Consider the following 22365-nt stretch of genomic DNA (forward strand, 5'->3'; position numbering starts at 1 on the left):
TTTTACGTGAATGACAGCATTCTCGTGCAACTCGTGCAAACAGAGTTATGAAAAGTATGGTGGAGAATTCAAGGACAAATTATAAATGACATTAAAGTGAGGATAACTGTATATTCGTCCAGTTTTGATCATTGACATTCCTGCTGTGTATTAGTAAGTTTTGTGAACAATATTAGAATGTTACTTTTGCACATATACACATTGATTGGACCTCTCATACCTTATTTTAGGGATTTTTAAGACAATATATTTTCAAAAGTTTGTTGAGTGTGTTTTGATATTTAAGTGCATTGTAGTTCATGAATACCAGGTTGAAAATTAATAACGGCAACATTTCTAGGCCCTTATTGTAAGCCACTCGACTTCTGTAACGATAAATGTTTAATGTATTAAGGGGTATTTACTCTTTTAGTTTTGGAATGTGGCATTCCTTGACCACCGTATCTTTTCTTATGCACTACTTTGTAAACAAACTAAATAATGTGTTTTAGCTTACATATGCAAAATGAAAAGCAAGACAGTGAACTTATTTCACTTTTTTTCTTTAAATTAGAATCTGTAGGAGATTGATAAATGTTTGGACAAGGTGAAGCACTATTATTTTCGCACAAAAAAAGTATTAACTGTTGACTTTGAATGTACACAATAAGTCTTATGTAATTCAACAATAACTTTCTTGTTTCAGTTTTTCTCATTTTTATTTTAGTGAGCAATTCTTTGTGTACTTATAACAGTTGAAACAGTATCCATTTCATGTACCAAAACCTTGCACTTTTTTGCAGGTAAATTTTATCATACCCCACCCACTTTTTTCTAATTTCAAAGTATGCGTCCCCTTAATACAAATTATGATGAGTAGATACTCACAGGCCAACAAACGTATCTGGAGCCCTGCCAGTGCAATTTTGATAAAATTTCACAAGAATAGTTCGTGCATGATCCTCATTAGTGAAAGAAATGAATTCCATATCAAACATTGGTTAGCATGGCAACCGAAAAGAAAAATTTCAAAAATGTTCTTGTTCAAATCCACAGTACCTAGGAATTTTATATTTTGTATGTGGCATCATCTAATGGTTCTTTACCAAGTTTATTTAAATTATCCTGTTAGGGTCAAATATTGCCCCGCCCTAGGGGTCACATAGATTTATATATGGAAAACAACTTTGAAAATCCCTTTTGTTCAAAAGTAGTGAACCTGCGCTTTGTTATTTCGTATGTAACATATTCTGCCAAGATTGTTCAGATTGTTCCACTAGGGTCACAAATGGCCCCGCCCTGGGGGTCTCAAGTTTAACATAAACTTATATAAGAAAAAAAACTTAAAACAATTGTTGCCTTGAGCCATTAGACATTTTCATGTTTGGTATGAAGCATAGCCTGATGGTCCTCTACCAAGACTGTTCTAATTATTGCTCTGGTGTTGCTTTGGGTTTCAGTTTTATGTAGACTTGTTCCAATTAAAACCCTGGGGTGAAACGAGGTCCCATCCCGGTGGTCCCAAGTTTTACATAGACTTATAGACTTGGAAGAAATCTAACAAATCTTTTTGTCTGAAACCACTGGACCTATGCCTTTGATATCTGGTATGTAGCATTGCCGTGTGGTCCTATACTAAATATATTCAAATTATAGTCCTTTGGTTAAAAGAGGCCTTTCCCCCCCGGGGTACCAAGTTTTACATAGACTTATAGGAAAAAACTTCTTGGCTGAAACTGCAAGGCCCATGCATTTGATATGTGGTATGTTGCATTGCCTGATTGTCCTCTTCCATATGTGTTCAAATTATGCCATTTAGGTGAACAGAGCCCCTGTTCCGATGTCCCAGGTTTTACATAGACTTTATTGGTAAAAAATCAAATTAAATATCGTCTTTACGCTTCTTGTTCGTAAGTATATATTGACCTGGCACTCATAAATCTTCACCAATAGTTTCGGACGTTTTCGTTCGTTTACGGAATTTTTGTATTCTAAATATATCTCTATTACTTAAGTAACCTATACTGGTAACGGATAAAAAGGTCGTATAGTGGTAAGGTATCTAACTTCCAAGCACATAACCACTGGCTCGAAATCACCTTTGATCGTTCTTTATTATCGATACTGCTTTTATTCTCGCAGTATTTTATGTACATTGTACCACATTTCATGAATTGTAATTGTTTCTCTTGTAATATTTATTTTCTTGATTTTTAATCCCCCGCCACAACTGCTTGTGGGGGGTCATAGGAATGGTCTCCGTCCGTCCTTCCGTTCGTCTGTCTGTAAAATTTTCGTGTCCATATCTCCTACACCCCTAGAAGGATTTTCATGAAACATAGGTCAAGTGATCATGTCATCAAGACGATGTGCAGAATTTATGAGTAAGCCTTGTCGGCTCAAGGTCAAGGTCACAAATCAAGTCAAGGGTTTGAGCCTTCCTTTTTGTGCCCTCTCTATATCTCCTAAACCCCTTGAAGGAATTTTATCAAACTTGGGTCAGATGATCACCTCATCAAGTCGATTTGCAAAACGCATATATCCGCCATGCCGGCTCAAGGTCAAGGTCACAACATAGGGTAGAATGTTGGAGCCTTCCATGTTGTGTCCGCTCTATATTTCCTAAAGCTGTTGAAGGATTTTCATCACACTTGGGTCAAATGATCATCAAGGCGTTGTGCAGAAATCATGAGTCATACATGACGGCTCAATGTCAAGGTCACAACTGAGGGTCAGAGGTTTGAGCCTTACATTTTGTGTCTGCTTTGTATCTCCTCATTCCCTTGAAGGATTCATACGAAACTTGGGTCAAATGATCACCACATCAAGGCGATTTGCAGAACTTATCAGTCTGCCATGCCGGCTCAAGGCCAAAGGTTTTAGCCATCCATTTCGTGTCAGCTCTATATCTCCTAAACCCCTTGAAGGATTTTCATCAAGCTTGGGTCAAATGATCATCTCATCAAAGCGATAAGCAGAACTTAAGAGCCAGCCATGCTGGCTCAAGGTCAAGGTCACATCTTAACGTCAAAGCTTTTAGCCTTCAATTTTGTGTCAACTCTGTATATCCTTAATCCCATGAAGGATTTTCACCAAACTTGGGTCAAATGATTACCTCGTCAAGAGCTCATGAGTAAGCCATGTCAACTTAAGGTCAAGGTCACAACTCAAGTTGTTCAAAGGTTTGAGCTCTGTATCTTTTAAATCTTTGAAGAATTTTCATGAAACTTGGATCAAATGATCACCTCATCAAAACGTTGCACAGAATCCATGAGTCAGCCATGTCAGTTCAAGGTCAAGGGCACAGCTATAGGTCAAACGTTTACCCTTTCACTATTTGTAACAGTGGCGGGGGATTTAGCTGTCTTTCAGACTGCTTGTTGTACAATGATTTGATAACTTTCAATAAAGGAACCATCAAACACTAAATAGCTGTTCTTCTTTATTCTATATAAAAGTGACATATTTTCAATGGCCACAGCACACATCAAGACCATTTTAAATGTCTGTAACTTGCATTGAAGAATATTGTCCGTTCTTAATAAAATCAAAAGAAAAATTGGGGCCATGTTTGATGCAAAGAAAAAATCAGCTAAAAATGAGACCCCAAAATGCAAAGAAAGGAATGAAAATAGCTCAACAGAGCAAAAAAATAAAGAAAAGAGACTGTTTGTATCAGCGATTATGGGACTATGGGACTATCATGTTTTCGCGCCATGTTTTGTCGAGGCCGTAAGGGAGCGAAGACATAGTTGTCCAAATGGCTATTCGGTGTATGTGCGTACATGCGTCAGAGCGTCCCTCCAGATTTCTTTGCTTAGACCATAAGCTTGTCATTAAGTTTGGGATTTAAAATAACTTTGCACAATTTTTCACTACCATGAGAAAGCGTGTCGCGCGCAACACCCGTTTCAATATCTTAAAGGTTAAAGTGATACTTGGAGTTTCAAGGTCAAATATGGCTATAATTGACCTTGTCCGGATAATAACTTCGTCATTTTCTGTGGGATTATAAAATAGCATGGTACAATTGTTTTATTTGGCACAATAATTGTCCCAGTGAGACAGGGTTTCGTGTGCAACTCCAAGTCCTTTGGACAGCTGGCGGACCTTTGTCATCTAGTTATGCCCCCCTTCGAAGAAGGAGGGGTATATTGTTTTGCAGATGTCGGTCGTTCGGTCGGTCGGTCGGTCTGTCGGTCGGTCGAAATGTAGACCAATCCGTTTCCGGATGATAACTCAAGAACGCTTGGGCCTAGGATCATGAAAGTTAATAGGGAGGTTTGTCATCGCCAGTAGATGAACCCTATTGATTTTATGGTCTGTATGTCAAAGGTCAAGGTCACAGTGACCCTGAATAGTTTAATGGTTTCCGGATGATAACTCAAGAACACTTAGGCCTAGGATCATGAAAGTTTATAGAGAGGTTGGTAATGACCAGCAAATGACTCCTATTTATTTTGAGGTCAATATGTTAAAGGTCAAGGTCACAGTGACCCTGAACAGTAAAACAGTTTCCGGATGATAACTCAAGAACGCTTGGGCCTAGGATCATGAAAGTTGATAGGGAGGTTGGTAATGACCAGCAGATAACCGTTGTTGATTTTGAGATCAATATGTTAAAGGTCAAGGTCACAGTGACCCTGAACAGTAAAATGGTTTCCGGATGATAACTCAAGAACGCATAGGCCTAGGGTCACAAAAGTTGATAGGGAAGTTGGTCATGACCAGCAGATAACCCCTATTGATTTTGAGGTCTGTATGTCAAAGGTCAAGGTCACATTGACCAGGAACAGTAAAATGGTTTCCGGGCAGTTATTCAAGAACGCTTGGGCCTAGTGTCAGGAAAATTGATAGTTAGGTTGATCATGATCAGCAGATGACCTCTTTTGATTTTGAGGTCATTAGGTCAAAGGTCAAGGTCGCATTGGCCAGGAACAGTTAAAATGGTTTCTGATCTTCTTGTCTAAAACCATAGAGCGTAGGGCTTTGATATTTAGTATGAAGCATCATCTAGTCGTCTTCTACGAAGATGATTCAAATTATTGCCCTGGGATCTAATTTGGCGCCGCCCTGGTGGTCACATGGTTTATTTAGACTTATATAGGGAAAAACTTTGAAAAACTTCTTGTCCAAAACCACAGGGCCTAGGGCTTTGATATTTTGTATGTGACATCATCTAGTGGGCTTCTACTAAGATTATTCAAATTATCCCCCTAGGGTCAAACTGACCCCGCCGCGGGGGTCACATGGTTTACATAGATAGGAAAAATCTTTGAAAATCTTCTTCTTCAAACCGCAAAGACTAGGGCTTTTATATAAGAAATGTAGCATCATCTAGTGATTCTGTACCAAGTTTGTTCAAATTATCTCCCTAGGATCAAATATGGCCCCGCCCTGGGGTCACATGGTTCATATAGACTTATATAAGAAAAAGCTTTTAAAATCTTCTTGTCGATAACCTACAACATTTAAATTTTGACCAAATGCATGGTTTTGAGTGGCAAGATGAACCTTGACATGAGTTGACCTTGACATTGACCTAGTGACCTACTTTCACATTTCTTTAGCTACAGCCTTCAAATTTGGACTACATGCATAGATTTGTGCTCCGAAATTAAATTTGACCTTGATTTTGACCTAGTGACCTACTTTCGCATATCTCAAGCTACAGCCTTCAAATTTGGACTACATGCATAGTTTTGTGTACCAAAAAAAATTTGACCTTGAAATTGACCTAGTGACCTACTTTCACATTTTTGAAGGTACAGGCTTCAAATTTAGACCACATGCATAGTTTTGTATACTTAAATGAACTTTGATCTTGAGATTGATCTAGTAAACTACTGTCACATTTCTTATTGTACAGACTTCAGATTTGGACCGCATGCATATTTTTGTTTTCTGAACTGAAATTTGATATTGATCTAGTGACCTACATTCACATTTCTCAAGCCACAGCTTTCAAATATGGACCACATACATATTATTTTGTACCAGAATGAAATTTTACCTTGATTTTGACCTTGAGCTAGTCTTGAAATTTGGAACATTCAAAAATGGCTCAGTGGATGGCACCAATATCAATTTGTAATCTCTTGTTAGGTTAAAGGTCAAGGTCAAATTAAACCAGAATGGTAGAACTTTTGTTTACAGTGAGCATATAATTTCTGTTCCTTGTGCAATTAATAAATGCATCAAGGGGGGTGGGGGCATTTCGTGTTCGACGAGTTCTTGTTCTCTTTAGTGTCTGTATGCCATAAAGCGACAAGCCTCTGGAAGCGGTTACATGATTATCAGTAAAATAATTACCCCAAAGGAGTTTTTAAAGAGAAAATGACAGTTTGAGCGAATTTATCAATCGTGATCTCAAAACTATTCGAGTGCCATGATTTCCTACTCCATTTTGTTTATTCTCACACGAATTTCCGATATATTCAATCCCTGGATTCCGTCGATTAAGAACGTATATAAACTAGACAATCACATGCTTTAAATAATATAGACAGCTGTGACTACATATATTATATCTCATTTTGAATATCAGTTCAACATTAAATACTAATATTAACTGAATTCCACCATAGTATCGTATAATGCAGGCATATTGATACCGTTCTTTCTTACAGATAAACAATGGACCACAGGGCGCAGCTTGAGAACAAAAAATACAGGAATTGGGTGAGAGCCGGACTAGGTATTAAATATGTAAAAGACGGCTTGGAACCATTCTGCGACCATCTTGTTAACCAGCAGCATGTTGATATATTAGATAAAGTTAAACAGAAACGTAATTTATTGGCAGTTTCATGTGGACAATGCGATGTACGCACACTCCAACCGGACCATGTTCAAACCAAAAATAGACAGTGTCCTCTCGGTCAAACACATTGTAACTGTCTACACCCACGCGGGAAAACGTCTTGTCCTAACAACGTTTGTGGTGCTATATACGACGAAATTATTTGGCGTCACGCATCCACACCTCCTGCTCCATACTGGAAAAACACAGACGCTCATCAGTGGTGTACTGAACCTTGGGCTGTTGCAAAATGTTTCATAAATGCTCCAGGATACGAACACAAGACAAGAGCAACTGAGTTTGATTGTTCCGGCTTGTTGCATCTGTTAATTGATAACTTAGAGTTTCATCACCATATCCAGAATGGTATATCTGGCAGTGATGCTTTCTCAAGGGTAAATAACATATACACATTATATATATATACAACAACAATGGTATTAATATACTTTATAAGAAATGTTAAGTTGAAAGTGAGGTTGGTCATGACCAGCGAATTACTCCTTTTCATAATATTGAGATTTGTGGATTAAAGGTCAAGGTCAAAGTGACCGGGAATAGTTAAACTTTTTTCCGGAGTCAGGTTGATCATGACCAACAGATGACTTGTTTTGATTTTGAGGTCGGTGAGTCAAACGTCAAGGTCACAGTGACCCGGAACAGTTAAACAATTTCTGGACAATAACTTGAGAACGCTTGGGACTAGGATCACGAAACTTAATATTGCGGCTGATCATGACGAGCAGACGACTCCTATTGATTTTGAGATCAGTAGGTCAAACGTCAAGGTCACGTTTACCCAGAGCAGTAGAACTTTTTACTAAATGACTAGAGAATGCTTTCGTCTAAGATCACATTTGATATGGAAGTCATTTATGACTGGTAAATTAGTACTGTTTTTTTTTTTCGTGAATAATAGGCGATGTACTGCTGCAAGACTTAGTAAAGTTTTCTTTTTGTTCAGTTCTGTCCTGTTCTGTTTTACATACACATACTAAATGCAATGTTCATGACTTCAGCATTTGTGATAGAAAACGTTTTGTCTAAATAATGTTTCTAAGCCTTGTTGATTTGTTAATGTATTGCAGGTACTTCAACACAGAAACGCCATATTTCATTGTAACAATATGGAAGTAGAGGACACAGACATTGCAAATTATATAGATGATATGATAGAACTGCTGCAAGATGATAAAGAAATCAAAGATAGACAAGAATCTAAAAATGCGGTCACGAAATTGCTTGAGGTAATACTCCCTACGCAACTTGAGTTCCTGAGTTCAAATAACTGGAGTTTTATATTGTATTATATTGTATACGTTTTTTTAGCTCACCTGAGCACGAAGTGCCCAAATGTGAGCTTTTGTGATCGCTCTGTGTCCGTCGTCGTCCGTCCGTCCGTCAGTCGTCCGTCCGTCCGTAGTCGTCAACAATTTGACTGTTAACACTCTAGAGGTCACAATTTTGACCCAATCTTAATGAAACATGGTCAGAATGTTTCTCTCAATGAAATCTTGGAAGAGTTTGATATTGAGTTATCTGGAGTAAAAAACTAGGTCACCAGGTCAAATCAAAGGAAAAGCTTGTTAACACTCTAGAGGTCACAATTTTAGCCCAATTTTAATGAAACTTGGTCAGAACGTTACTCTCAATAAAATCTTGGACGAGTTTGATATCCTTAGGACGGCCAGCACATATTTATGCAATCTCGCCAGGCATATGTATGTTTTTGCACAGGAGCCTGAAATTCTATCTATAATGCTCCAAAATGGATAAATATAAGATGGTGGGCTATTAAAAACACTCTGCGTCCGTGGTCCGTCCGTCCGTCATTCCGTCCGTCCGTCCGTCCGTTAATAATTTCTCGTTATCGCATCTCCTCAGAAACTACTGGGGAGATTTTGACCGAATTCTTTGTCAGAATGATGAATTGGTATCCTAGTTGTGTCCCCCTGAAAATCAGACTGGTTCAACAATTTATGAGTGAGTTATGGCCCTTTGTTTATTTCTATATAGATTTATATACGTAAAAACTTTGAAAACCTTCTTGTCCAAAACCACAGAGCCTAGGGCTTTGATATTTGGTTTGAAGCATCATCTAGTGGTCTACTACCAAGATGATTAAAATTATTTCTCTGGGGCCAAATATGGCCCTGCCATGGGGGTCACATGGTTTACATAGACTTATATAGGAAAAAACTTTGAATAACCTCTTGTCCAAAACCACACGGCCTAGGGCTTTGATATTTTGTATGTGACATCATCTGGTGGTCTTCAACTAAGATTGTTCAAATTATACCCCTAGGGTCAAATATGGCCCCGCCCTGGGGGTCATATGGTTTACATAGACTTATATAAGGAAAAGCTTTGAAAATCTTCTTGTCCAAACCACAAAACCTAAGGCTTTGATATTTGTAATGTAGCATCATCTAGTGGTTCTCTACCAAGTTTGTTCAAATTATCCCCCTAGGGTCCAAAATGGCCCCGCCCCGGGGGTCACATGGTTCATATAGACTTATATAGTGAAAAGCTTTTAAAATGATCTTGTCAATAACTACAACATTCAAATTTGGACCACATGTATATTTTTGAGCGGCAAGATGAACCTTGACATGAGTTGACCTTGATTTTGACCTAGTGACCTACTTTCACATTTCTGTAGCTACAGCCTTCAAATTTGGACCACATGCATAGTTTTGTGCACTGGAAAAAACTTTGACCTTGATTTTGACCTAGTGACCTACTTTCACATTTCTGTAGCTACAGCCTTCAAATTTGGACCACATGCATAGTTTTGTGCACTGGAAAAAACTTTGACCTTGATTTTGACCTAGTGACTTACTTTCACATTTTTGAAGGTACAGGCGTCAGATTTGGACCACATGCATTGTTTTGTATTCCGAAATATAATTTGACCTTGATTTTGACCTAGTGACCTACTTTTACATTTCTCAAGCTACAGCCTTCAAATTTGGACCACTTGCATAGTTTTGTGTACCGAAATGAACTTTGACCTTTACATTGACCTAGTGACCTTCTTTCACATTTTTAAGATACAGGCTTCAAATTTGGACCACATGCATAGTTTTGTATTCCTAAAAAAAATTTGACATTGATTTTGACCTAGTGACCTACTTTTACATTTCTCAAGTTATAGCTTTCAAATTTGGACCACATTCATAGTTTTGTGTACCGAAATGAACTTTGACCTTTACATTGACCTAGTGACCTACTTTCACATTTTTGAAGGTACAGGCTTCAAATTTGGACCACATGCATAGTTTTGTATTCCGAAATAGAATTTGACCTTGATTTTGACCTAGTGACCTACTTTTACATTTCTCAAGCTACATCTTTCAAATTTGGACCTCTTGCATAGTTTTATGTACCGAAATGAACTTTGACCTTAAGATTGATCTAGTGACCTACTTTACATTTCTGTAGCTACAGGCTTCAAATTTAGACCACATGGATAGGATTGTGTACCGAAACAAACTTTGACCTTGACATTGATCTAGTGACCTACTTCCACATTTCTCAAGCTACAGCTTTCGAATTTAGACAGTGTTGTGTACGGAAATGAAATTTGACCTTGAGCTAGTCAATAAGTCATGAAATTTGGAACACTCAAAAATGGCACATTGGTGGGCGCCAAGATCACTCTGTGATCTCTTGTTATATTTAGCCATTTTGGAGCATTATAGATAGAATTTCAGGCTCCTGTGGTTTTTGACAACACAGAAAATGACCTTCCCCCACCCCACCCCCCGCAAAAAAACTTCAGAAATGTAAATATTTATATTTTCTATTAATTGTCTTGATGCTGTGAGTAGTATAGTAATTGTTTGTGCGAAAACAGTATGACCCCCCTGACCCCTTGTCCCTATTCTATAAGTGGACTTTAATCTTACCCTAAACTTAAAATACTAACTTGCTACCCTTGATACCCCAAAAATCTTTTAAATCTTTAGTTAAACCGAATGAAAACCTTTGGTTTAACCAAAAAAACATTTAGTCTTTGTCCAGACTGACCCCTTGTCCATATTCTAAAAAATCCAATGCCGGACAATTTAAAATCCACAGGTTTTAAACCCAACAATTAACCCAACCCTAAACTTATAATACTAACTCGCGAAGCTGAAACCTTCGAGGTCTTTGACCCAGTCAGACCTACAGTCTTCGGTTGCACTCGGTACACTTGTACCCTCAAAATCTAACGACACCAGTCATTTTCTTTAACAAGTTTATCAATCAATATCGTTTGTAAGCTCAATGTAAAGCGACACCGGTGTCGTTCTATTGGTATTTACTTTCATTCATAAAGTTAACCGATATGTTTACATTGTAGTACAATTCGTTTAAACTTCCTTGTGATCGATTTACGTTTTACAGCTGATTTAATATAAGTGTCATAGGTAAATCAAGTGCATTTTTTAAAAATGATAATGCGGGAAACCACAAATTCAACCAATCAAAAGCCTGCCATTTTTCTGCCAAGTTGGCAGCAAACTGTCATTTGCTTTTACTTTGGCCGAATCTTTGGCCGAATCTTTGGCAGAACTTTGGCAGATTATTTTTATTAATAAAATGTAATGTATTTGATCTTATTTTCAATTAGTAAGTATATTATCAGGGTACACATAGTAATTAAAACTTTAATTAAACTTTTAATTAAGCTTTTAATCCAAAAGTCTGTTTATATCATAGGATACAGGTTCGTCCGATATGTAGAATCTGATGTAACTGCCCATCAAAAGCATAAATGTTAATTCTGTAGATGCTGAATCGTCATAAGGGTGAATATCAAACATTGTTCCTTGTTTTAGATAAATTTTAATTTTTTTCTTATACATAGATATTAACTTATCAGTGTCAAAGTCCTCAGCTGCCTCAGCTGTTATATTTACATTATCAAATATATCAAAAAATAAAACATCATCCTGAGGTCTATTATTTCGCCACCTAAATATAAAATTTGATATTGGGCTTTTAGTCGGTTTATACGGTTCACCCGGGGAGCTCGCACCCTTTAATAAAATCTTAATATCTATTATATAAGTTCCGGTTTTTCCGACTATAAACACACCACTCAAAAGCATATCTAGTACATCTATTTTATATTTTTGGTCTATGAGTATAAAATCTTTATAATGTACGGTAATTCCAGGTCTTATTTCAAATATATTTAAATAGTTCAGATCGGCCATATTTTTATATGTTGAATGTATCCAGGCACCACGACGGTCAAAATACTTTTTCATTTGTATGTAATCAAAAGTATGATTATAATAGTATTCAAAGAGAAACACTTCATGTTTTACTTCCTCTACCCTTTTTTCTATTTTCCTGTCTTTCTTTTTAAGTTTAAGAATTATTTCAGCTAAATCATCAACTCGTTTTGTTGTAGCAACTTCAGAAGCAGATAAATTGTCAACAGTATTCTTTGTTCTAGCTAATTGTGTTTCTTGTTTTAAGAAAACATTTTTTACTTTTGTAATTTCTTCAGCATTAGTGGTAATTTCTTCGACATTAGCGGTTATTGCTTTAGTATTAGCAGTAATTACTTGGGTATTAGCAGTGATTGATTCTCCTTGTTTATCTGATATTTTAACTACAGAGTCTAAATCATTTATTATTTTTTTAATTTTATCATTAATTATCTTAATTGCTTCAGTATTAGCAGTAATTAACTCTCCTTGTTTAACTGATTTTTCAACTACAGAGTCCAGTTCATTTTTATGTTCTTCAACTTTACATTAAATTCATTAATATCTTCTTGTAATTTTTTTGTAATATTACTTAATTCTGCATATTTTAAATTGTGACGGTTGTCAACAATACTAATCCAATTTCGAATTTGTTTTTTAAAGTCATCTATTTTAGAATTAATTTCTTTTTTAAAGTCATCTAATGCTGTATCATGATCATCACTTCTTTGTGAAGCTGCCTTTTCCAATTCAGATTTATATTCTGCAAATTTATTTGAAAATGTATCGAGTAATCTTGATTCCCTTTTGCCATTTCAGTATTTAGTTTATTTATTTCTGTTTTTGATTTCTAACTGATACATATTTTGTAACTTTTTCTCAGCTTCAATAATCTTGTCTTTTAGTTCTTCATGTTTAATCATACTATCTTTTAATTCTTGAACTTGAGTGTATAACTTTTCAAAATTGCTTCTAAATACTTTTTTTATATTGTCATCTGTCAAATCCGATTTCTCTTCAAGTTCTTTAATAGAATCAGTCATAGCTTTCATTTCTTCTTCAATTTTACCTTGTAATTGATTAATTAATAATGAATTCTTTTTATAATCTTTTGTTAATTCTTCAATATTCTTTACTTCTGCTTCTAGTGTTTGTTTTATACTTTTGACATCTTCAAGTTTATAGTCATCTATTACCTTTGATTTTTTTATACACAAACCGTCTTGAAACTGCATCGTTGGGTTTATCTGGATTTCCTAGGTTGATTATTTCATTACCTCCCATATCTAATGCTCTATTCATTGTGTTACCAAGTTCCTTATTTCTATGAAGATACGATTCCGTTTCCTTTTTAAGCTTTTTGAATTGCTTTTTAGTAGCATAATCACTTAAATCAATATCAAATTTAACTTTACTTATACTGTCAGGTTGATTAATTTGTTTTACATCATTAAAAACTCCCATTATATAATTATTATATATTACCAGTAAAGTTTTTTCTTAAAAACTTCCTTGGTTTGTCAATATATAAGAAATCATATTTTTTATTTGTTGCATTAGCAAAAGAATCACAATCTATATTTTGTTCATTACAAATCCTATCATTTTCTCCTTTACCTGGACTTTCAAATAAAATATAATGTGAACAGTTAATTCGAATATCTTTTGGTGTTTTATAGTAAGACTGACTTAAATAAATAACACAACAGTTTTTGTGTCGTCCTTGAATAAAGTATTTTGTTATTTCATTTTGAACTTTTTTATCTTCACATACAAAATCATCAAATATTACTACTTTTTGTTTTTCTGATTCAAGATTCTCACAAGGTTCAATTTGGTTGGGATCAGCTGAATATTCAAGTATTTCATTTGGATCTACTTTAATTTTTTTTGCAATTTGGCTTAAGTTGTTAATTAAATCTTGATATTTAGATTGTTCTAGGTTTTTAGCATATAAGTATAATTTATCATAATATATAAGAGGTTTTCGAAGTATATTGCATTAATGTATTTGTTTTTCCATATCCAGAAGATCCACATATTAAATTCTAAAACATGAATCTGGCATAAAAGGATAAAATTGTTTAAAGTTATTGGATTTATCATTTTTTGTATCATAATTTGGAATTTCCATTTATATAATATTACATTATTTTACATTATCTTACATTATTATATATAAATGCAATCAAAACTTAATAAAATTTGATAATAAGAAAAAAATTAGTCGGGCAAAAGATGAGAGATCTTAGAGAAAAATAATGAGAGAAAAAATAAGAAAAGCTACAAATCGGGATTGTATACTGAAATTTATAAGCCAATTACTGAAAAAATAGAAAGTCAAAAAGAACAATTATCAAGTCAGTTAAAAGCATTACCTGGAATAAAACAACAATTAGCGTTACTTCCAGAACAGTTTGCTGATAAGATACATGAAATAGAAAATCTAGAATGGTGGAAGAGCCATCGGGAAAAACCAACACGATTATTACCGCCGAAAGATGATATGGGTTTGGAAGAGCTTTCCGAGAACCGACACGATTATTACCGCCGAAAGATCATATGGTTCGGATGATAAAAATGATGAGCTTGAAGACACCCAAAAACCTCCCGAAGAACTAACAGAAGAATTTATAGCAAATTTAGATATAAATATCGATAAGATATAATATCAGAATATGGATTGTCTACATTAACAGAGTTAGTAATAAACAAAGAAAAGATGATTGGATAAAAACAAGAAAAGAGGTTACCGAAAAATTAAAGACCTTTACTCGTGATATAAATAAATATAGTAAAGAAAAACCAGATGAAATAATTGAATTTACAAATGCAGAACCTACGGCTGCAGGTGAGTCTGTTTCGGAGTTAGAATTACATAGAGAAAATCTTAAAAAATACAATGAACGCTTATTAAAATTATTAAGACTCAAGGTATTTGGAAGGGGAATAAATATCATAACCATATAAAGTTTCACCAATGGACAATATGGTAATTTAATTATTAACTTAAATAAACTTTATGGTCAAAATAAGTTAATTGCTAAGGATAGAATAACTGGAAAAGAAGTAATTAACACTAAAGTTGATGATGATTTAATTGATTTGATTAATAAAAGATATAACAATAATAAAAAACATTCAAATCATTCAATAAAAATATTCAAAGAATTAACAGAAAAGTCAGGATTACCTATCAATAAAAGATCTATGAAGTTTAAAAAAGTAATTAGAGGACAAGGTTATGACGTTTGTCCGTGTAATCCAAAAGAATTGGTTAATGACTTAGAGTTAATTTGTGGTTCAATTAATGCTGGAAATAATAATGAAGAACTAAAAAATGAAGGTATTAGAATAATTTATGAACTATTAAAAATGAATTCTCTTTTACCAGAACAACATGAAAAGTTATATAAAAATTATTTTTCTTGAATTTAAATTTTAGTTAAAGTTTTAAAACTTTAGTTTTTAATTATATATAAATGGAACAAAAAATAGTATTACGTTCTGAAACAGTTAAAGATAATAAAATAACCGAGTGATTTTACAATCAGATTTAGTCTTCTTTAATTTAGATAAAAATAAAACTTACGTTGTTGGTTTGGATATATTACACTATGACCTACTCTTGGCATAATATTAGTGATGAATATGACAATAAAAGATTCGTTATCATAATGGTAAGGATTGGAAAGATATTATATTTACAAATGGTTCTTACAGTTACACAGATATTAATAATTATATTAGGGAAACATTAATAAGTAATGGCGATTTGAATTTGATAAATCAGAAAATTTCTCCAATAAGTTTGGAATTTGATTTAAGTAGTTTTAAGATTTTGATTTCAATTACAGATAATTTTAAGTTGGATTTGGAAATATCAATTTTCATACATTGCTTGGATTGAGAAAAAAAAATTAGGGCAATACTGAATGGGAACTAAAAACACCAAATATAACTAACTCTGTGGATACAATTTACATTCATTGTGATCTTATTGATAATTCCACTTGTTGATGGTAATTTCAGTGATATTATCTATGCTTTAAGTACTGCAGATTTAACAAGAGCTTATCCATTTACAAAAGAACCACAAAGAGTTGGATATTCTGAAATTAATAAAATATTATAAATTCAATTAGAATATATATTACAGATGTATTGGGAGAATAATTAATTTTAATGAGGTTGAAACAAGTTTTACACTAATTTTAAAAGAAATATGAAATTATAAATTTTAGTTTTATATAATGTACAAGAAAGTTTATGATAAAAATAAAGGAATATTTATTTATCTTGATGCTCACACAGGAGAAGCAATCATACACGGGACAGGTATCTTTGACACTTTAACGAAAATTTTTTTCAAGCGGAGTTGCATCTTCAATTAGCACAGCTGGAAAAAAAGCTTTGGAAACAGCAGGAAAAAGCAGCACTTGAAAGTGGAACAAAAAAAGGGTTTGGAACAGAAGTTGGAAATTTAGCTGCAGCTAAAATTGTTGAAAAACTTAAAAAGAAACCTGCTCCAGCAGTTGGTAATTTAATTGCTAAGGAATTACAAGAAAAGAATAACAGTAAAAATAATAATAAAAGTAATAAAAATAATAATAAAAATAATAATGATAATGAGGAGGATATTCATATGAGAATAAATAGAATATTGTCAGGATCTGGGACACGTAAACGTATATAACAGATTAATTTATAAAAAATAAAATAAAAAATAAAAACTAAAATAAAAAAATAATAATATATTATATACATGTTTAGAACAAAAAAATATTGCGGAAAGATACGAACTAACTCCTATTCAATTAGATACAGCTTTAATATCTGTCATGGGAAATAATGTTAAACAACAAAAAACGGATATCACTTTACAATTAATGATAGAAGTTCATATTTTTGATTGGTTTAATGCTTATTTTGAAGTAAGTTTTAAAGTAAATAAGCTTGCTAATGGTAATAATTATGTTGATGGAGATCAAATTGCTTTAATTAATAATGCAACTTCATTAATTGATCAGTTAGTGGTTAAACAAAATGGAAAATTGTTTATGATTGTAATAATTTATACAAAGTAATAAATGTAAAGGATTTAGTTGAACTATCTAATGATTATGCAGAATCAACTGACAAATGAATTTATTTCTTTAGATATACTTGTTATGAAAGTGGGAGACCAGCGATATATAAGGTTTTGTTTGGAGTTTTTAAATAAGGGGAAATGAGGTAAAATGTAAAATTCCTTAAATAATTTATTCTTTTCTTCGGGTTTAAAAACTAATTTATCCTCCAAGTCAAATTCAATAACACTAAGCTGACAGTGAGATAAATTTAAATTTTTGAGCAATGCTCTATCCAGGTAGGGTAATTGTACAAAATTAATTCTATGGGTTCCCCTTTTTGATTTTAAATGTTTTGGGTTTTTTGATCTAATTACTACTGAAAGTTTTAAAAAAAAGCAAGATGGTCTACCTTCGGGAAATGATATGCAATAAAGGCCAAAAAAGTTATACAATTTTAAAATAACAGCCGGGTAACAAAACCCAAATGTATTTGTTTTTTAAAACGACCTGAAAAAGAAAGCAAAATACAAAATCCACATTTTTAAAAATTTTAAAGGGTTTTTGAAGCAGCGTGTAGACTTTATTTTGGCTCTTTCGTTTTGAATTTGGTAATGGTGTTTTTACCCAGAAACGAATAAAAGTATATCAAGAATATATGATTTTTAAATTTAAATTATTATTATAACAAAAAACAAAACTAGGGAATCTTTAAAAACGATCAAATTTTCAAAGTTTGTTTGGATTTGTTCTTTTAAATTGGAAATAAAAAAAAATAACTACGAGCCTAAGCAGATTACTTAAAAATTTAAGTTAAATACTTTCCCCCGTGCAAGATATCGATTTCAAAATTTGTTTGTAAAAAAAACTTTTGAAATAAATACTTTTGGGAAAATGAACTTGTTATTTTTTAAATAAAAAAAAATATAATTAAAATAAAAAAATAAAAATTATAATTTCAAAAAATTAATGTTTAAAATTTAAATCTTAAGATGGACAAAAAAAATTTTAGCACAGTTATAAAAAAACCCAATACTTTTAGTTTAAAAAACATGAACAATTAAGGGAAACCCCCCTTTATTTTACAAAACAAATTAATCAAATTAAAAAAAAGCTTTTGCAAATAAGAAGGGATTAGAAATTAAATTTCAAAAAAAAATGCCCAGTAAGGTCAAAATGGGGGATTTTGGAGTTTTAGCTGGTTGGGGTGGAAAAAACAATTCTTCCAAGGTAGAAAAAATGGGCCCCAAAAAATTTTCCCCCCTCTAGGCAGGAGCCCTTCTGGGTTTCCCGTACGGGTGTTAGAAATACTTGGAAATGGTATGATTTCAGAGCAAATGTAAAAAAAATGTTATATCACCATATTTTAAAACCCTAATCAAGAAGAACTAGTAGGATCTGGGTGTTTAAATTAACAAAAACAAAACAAGACGGGGGGGTTTTTAGGTAGTTGGCTGCTAGTCTAGGAAATACCTTTGTTACATCTTTGCAAAGGGAAAGGACTACAGATTGTTTCAGGGGAGACCTTACAGACAAATTCCTATAGAAAAAAAAAAAAAAAATTAAAAAAAAAAAAAAACCTTTCCTTTTAATTGAACAAGGGTAAAACAATTAAAAATTAAAAACTTTGGGGGTTTATTAGTAGAAATAATTTACAAATTAAAAAAAAAGGACGAGTGTGGAATAATAAATTTTTGAGAATCTTTTTTGGGCGGGAACCTTGGGTTTGTTATTAAATAATATTATTTTTGTTTCATTTGGACTTCCTCCACCAAAAAGGTAATTAATAAAAAAAAATATAAAATATAAAAAGCTCAATAAAGAAAAATTTAAGTGCCTTTTGTGGTTATTATTTTTTATTTTTTTTAAATGTTACAAGATAAAATACCACTTTATTTATTTTTAAAAACTAAATTTAAACAATCAAAGAGAAAAAGAACAAACAATTATAATTTTTTAATTAATAAGGACATGTAAATTAACTATAAAATTAAAAATGGGAATATTTAATAATATAAATGAAAAAGTAAAAAAAAATAGAAGTGGGCTCATCCTTTAGAGCGGAAGCTCCCCCCCCCAATTAATAAGAAAACCTCATGTTTTTTAAATGTTTAAAACCCCAAAATCCGATAGTGGGGTTTTTCAAGGAAAACTGTAAATTTCCTGGTTTGTTCAAATGGTAATAATGTAAGAATAATTTTAATTTCCCTTTTTTTAAATTTTTCTTGTTGATGCAATAAAAATTGAAAAGGAGAAGCTAAATTTCAAATAAAAAAATAAAAAAAGTAATTTTTAAATTTAATGTAAAAAAATAGAAAAATAATTAAATTTTTATTAATTATGCTAAAAAATTTAAAATAAATGATGTTTTTCATTAATTCTTTAAACGTTATGAAAATTCAGTTAAAATTATGGTTCTATAAATTTAAAAAATAATTTTTAAATTTTTAAATTTTAAGAAAAAGCTAAAGTATCTATACCCTTATCAAAAATTTCTTTTTTTCGTCAAAAAAAAATTTTTATTTTTAAAAATAATTTGGAAAGATTGTGTTTTCAGAACGAAAACTTAAAGTGTGTTACTTTGGGGTTTAATTAAAAAAAGTATTTTATAATTTTTTTTAACTTTGTTTTCTTAACAACAAGTTTTTTAATTCCTTTTCATTTTAACATTTTTATTCGTTTTCTAAAAAATAAGAAACTTTTACTTTTATCCAAATTTAAAAAATGGGAATGCGGCAGCTTCATCTTTAAATTTTCCAAATTTCTTTTTTATTATTGTCGAAATAAAATTTTTAATTACTATCGTAATCCTATTTTCAAATAAATCTTTTCCTTAAAAAATCCCCATTGCATCTTTGGTTTTTTTTTTCATAAAATAATGAATCAGTTCAGTAAACAATAATTTTCAATTACCCTCGTACTTTTCTTTTTGTAATTATAATGAAAATCTAAATTAAAATTTTTTAAATCTTTGAAAGACATTCCAACATAAAAAGGTCTGTTTTAAAAAACTTTCTTTATTCTATGAATACCCAAAAAGGGGTTGAGTTAAACACGTTTAACTAACAAAAGAAGGTTTTGGCTATTATTTTAATAAAAAATTTTCAAGTGTTTAATTTAATATTAACCCCCCTTTCTAAAATTTTATCGTCTTACCAAAACAGAATTTTCTTTAATTAAAAAAGTCCTTTTTAAAAAGATTTTTTTCTTTGATCTTTTTTGAGTATTAAATCAAAAATTTCTTTTTTTTAACCAAAGGGGTTTCGTCAAAAATTAAAATTTTGGTATTTTTTTTACTTTTAACCCCAATTTTGTAATATTCAAGATTTTTATAAAGAAAAACTAATTTGTTTTTTCATTTAAAAATTTGGAAATAATTTTTTTTTTCATTAAATTTTTTTTATTTTAAAATTTTTTTTAAAATTTTTAATTTTCAGAAAGCCTTGATCTGGTATTTTATTTTTTCAGGAGTAAAGGTAATCATTTTGGGTTTTAGTAATTCTTTTGGTATTCAAATCACATTCAACTAAAAGTTGGTTTTTCCTTTTGCAATTAATTTCTTAAATTTTTTTTCGGGTATAAATTTAAAGTTTCCCGAGGGGAAAAGGGTTTACACATAGCCCAACCCTAAAGGTTATTTGGGGTGAGGTACATAATGTATTTACTGTCAAATTTAGGATCATAATCTTTTATATATTTTTGTTTGCTTTTCTGTATCTGTTTGAAATATAACTTTTTCCTCCTCTAAAACCCTTTTAATAAAAAAAATATAATATCAGTTTTAAAACAATTATTCCGTCATTTTTTAAAATTTCATCCCAAGCTAAAAAAGGCTATAAAAAAATGAAAGGGTCTATTTTGTACTTAAACATAGTTTTTTTAAAATTTTCGAAACTCAGCTAAAAAGAATACGTCATTTTTAAATATAAAATGATATTCTCCCCTTTTTTTAATTTTAAATTTTTTTAGATATTTTAGCATGTTCGTTTCATTATCAGAAATATTGTTTATTTTAAAAATTTAAAAACTCTTCTTTTGAAGGGGAATTTGTTTTCTTTGAATTTTTTTTTAAAGAATCCAGTAATTATGGATAAACACCTTTTTTTTTAATAATTCTAGTGTAACCCAAATCCAGCTTCGCTATTTTTTATCAAATTTTTGAGAAAATTTAAATTTGGAATTTTTTTATGTTTTCCAATATTGAGACATAAAATTTGGGTGAATCAATAAAAACCAAGTCGGAAAACATAAAGCCAATTTTTTTTCCCTATTTTTTAGAATAACTTTTTTTCTTTTTTTTAATTTTCCCATTTGTTTCTAATAAAAAGACCCTAAAACCCTAAATTTGAAAATAACAGGGGAAATTTTTGTGTTTGTTTTTAAAATTTAAAATTCATTTATGAGCGCTTCCCCCTAATTTTCCTGTTATTGACAATGGCTTTACTTTGATTGAAACTTTTATATATTCTTTTCAAAATAAAAAAACTTTTTTTTTTAAATTCACTTTACTTTTTTTTACATTTTAGTTCTTTTTTAAGTTAACCTAAATATTTTTTAAATATTCCCTTCCTCAAGCATTTTTTTAAAAACTTATAAATGCATTTGGGCCTCTATAAATCTGGTGGTTTGGATATTTTCGTCATAAAAAAAAAACTTGTAGCCCTAAACCCCAATCTATAATTTGATAGGTTTTTAAAAGAAGATTCAGTGATGGTAAAGCGTTAAACTTTTTTTGTTTTGATTCAAATCAGCATAAAAATTCAAAAGGGACGAAACCTTTTTTGATAATTTTTTAATTTTACTTTTTTTCCCCCTTTGGCATTTTTACACCTTGAGTACCATTAATAGCTAAACAATTTGGAATATGTTCATTTAATATTCTTTCTTGGGTAAAATGCTGCAGGCAAGATCTACAAAAATGTTTCTTGTTTGTATTTTTTGTTTTGTTATTCATTAATCTATTAAAGTCTTTTATCCAAACATAATGTTGGACTACAGTTTTTGAGGGCTTACAGTCATCATCAGTTATTTTATTATTAGTAATTAGCAACATGTCACAGTGTTCTTCGTATTGATATTTTGATATGTACAATGGATAAATACTATTTTCTTCATAACCAAATATATTAAATGATATTTCATTTAAAACTTCTCTCGATTTCCATCTATATATTATATTTAGAAAAAAAATCTTCAAGCAAAAAAGGATTAAAAAAATAATTAAAAAAATAATAAAATAAATAAAGTTTTAAATTATCTTTAAGAAGAATTAAAATATTTAAACTTATATCTTTTTCCATTTACTTTT

The 22365-nt window shown here is 31.6% G+C and overlaps 1 protein-coding gene across 1 annotated transcript; it reads left to right on the plus strand.

The window, feature by feature from the left end:
• The first annotated feature begins 6615 nt into the window (after positions 1-6615).
• On the plus strand, positions 6616-20531 carry LOC128549809 (uncharacterized). Its single transcript, XM_053527461.1, has 3 exons — positions 6616-7176; positions 7870-8028; positions 20526-20531. Exons 1-3 carry the CDS (start codon positions 6616-6618, stop codon positions 20529-20531), a joined length of 726 nt encoding a protein of 241 aa, XP_053383436.1.
• Positions 20532-22365: the final 1834 nt, after the last annotated feature.

The sequence above is a fragment of the Mercenaria mercenaria genome, chromosome 16 (assembly GCF_021730395.1).
Source record: "Mercenaria mercenaria strain notata chromosome 16, MADL_Memer_1, whole genome shotgun sequence".
Taxonomy (NCBI): Eukaryota; Metazoa; Mollusca; class Bivalvia; order Venerida; family Veneridae; genus Mercenaria; species Mercenaria mercenaria.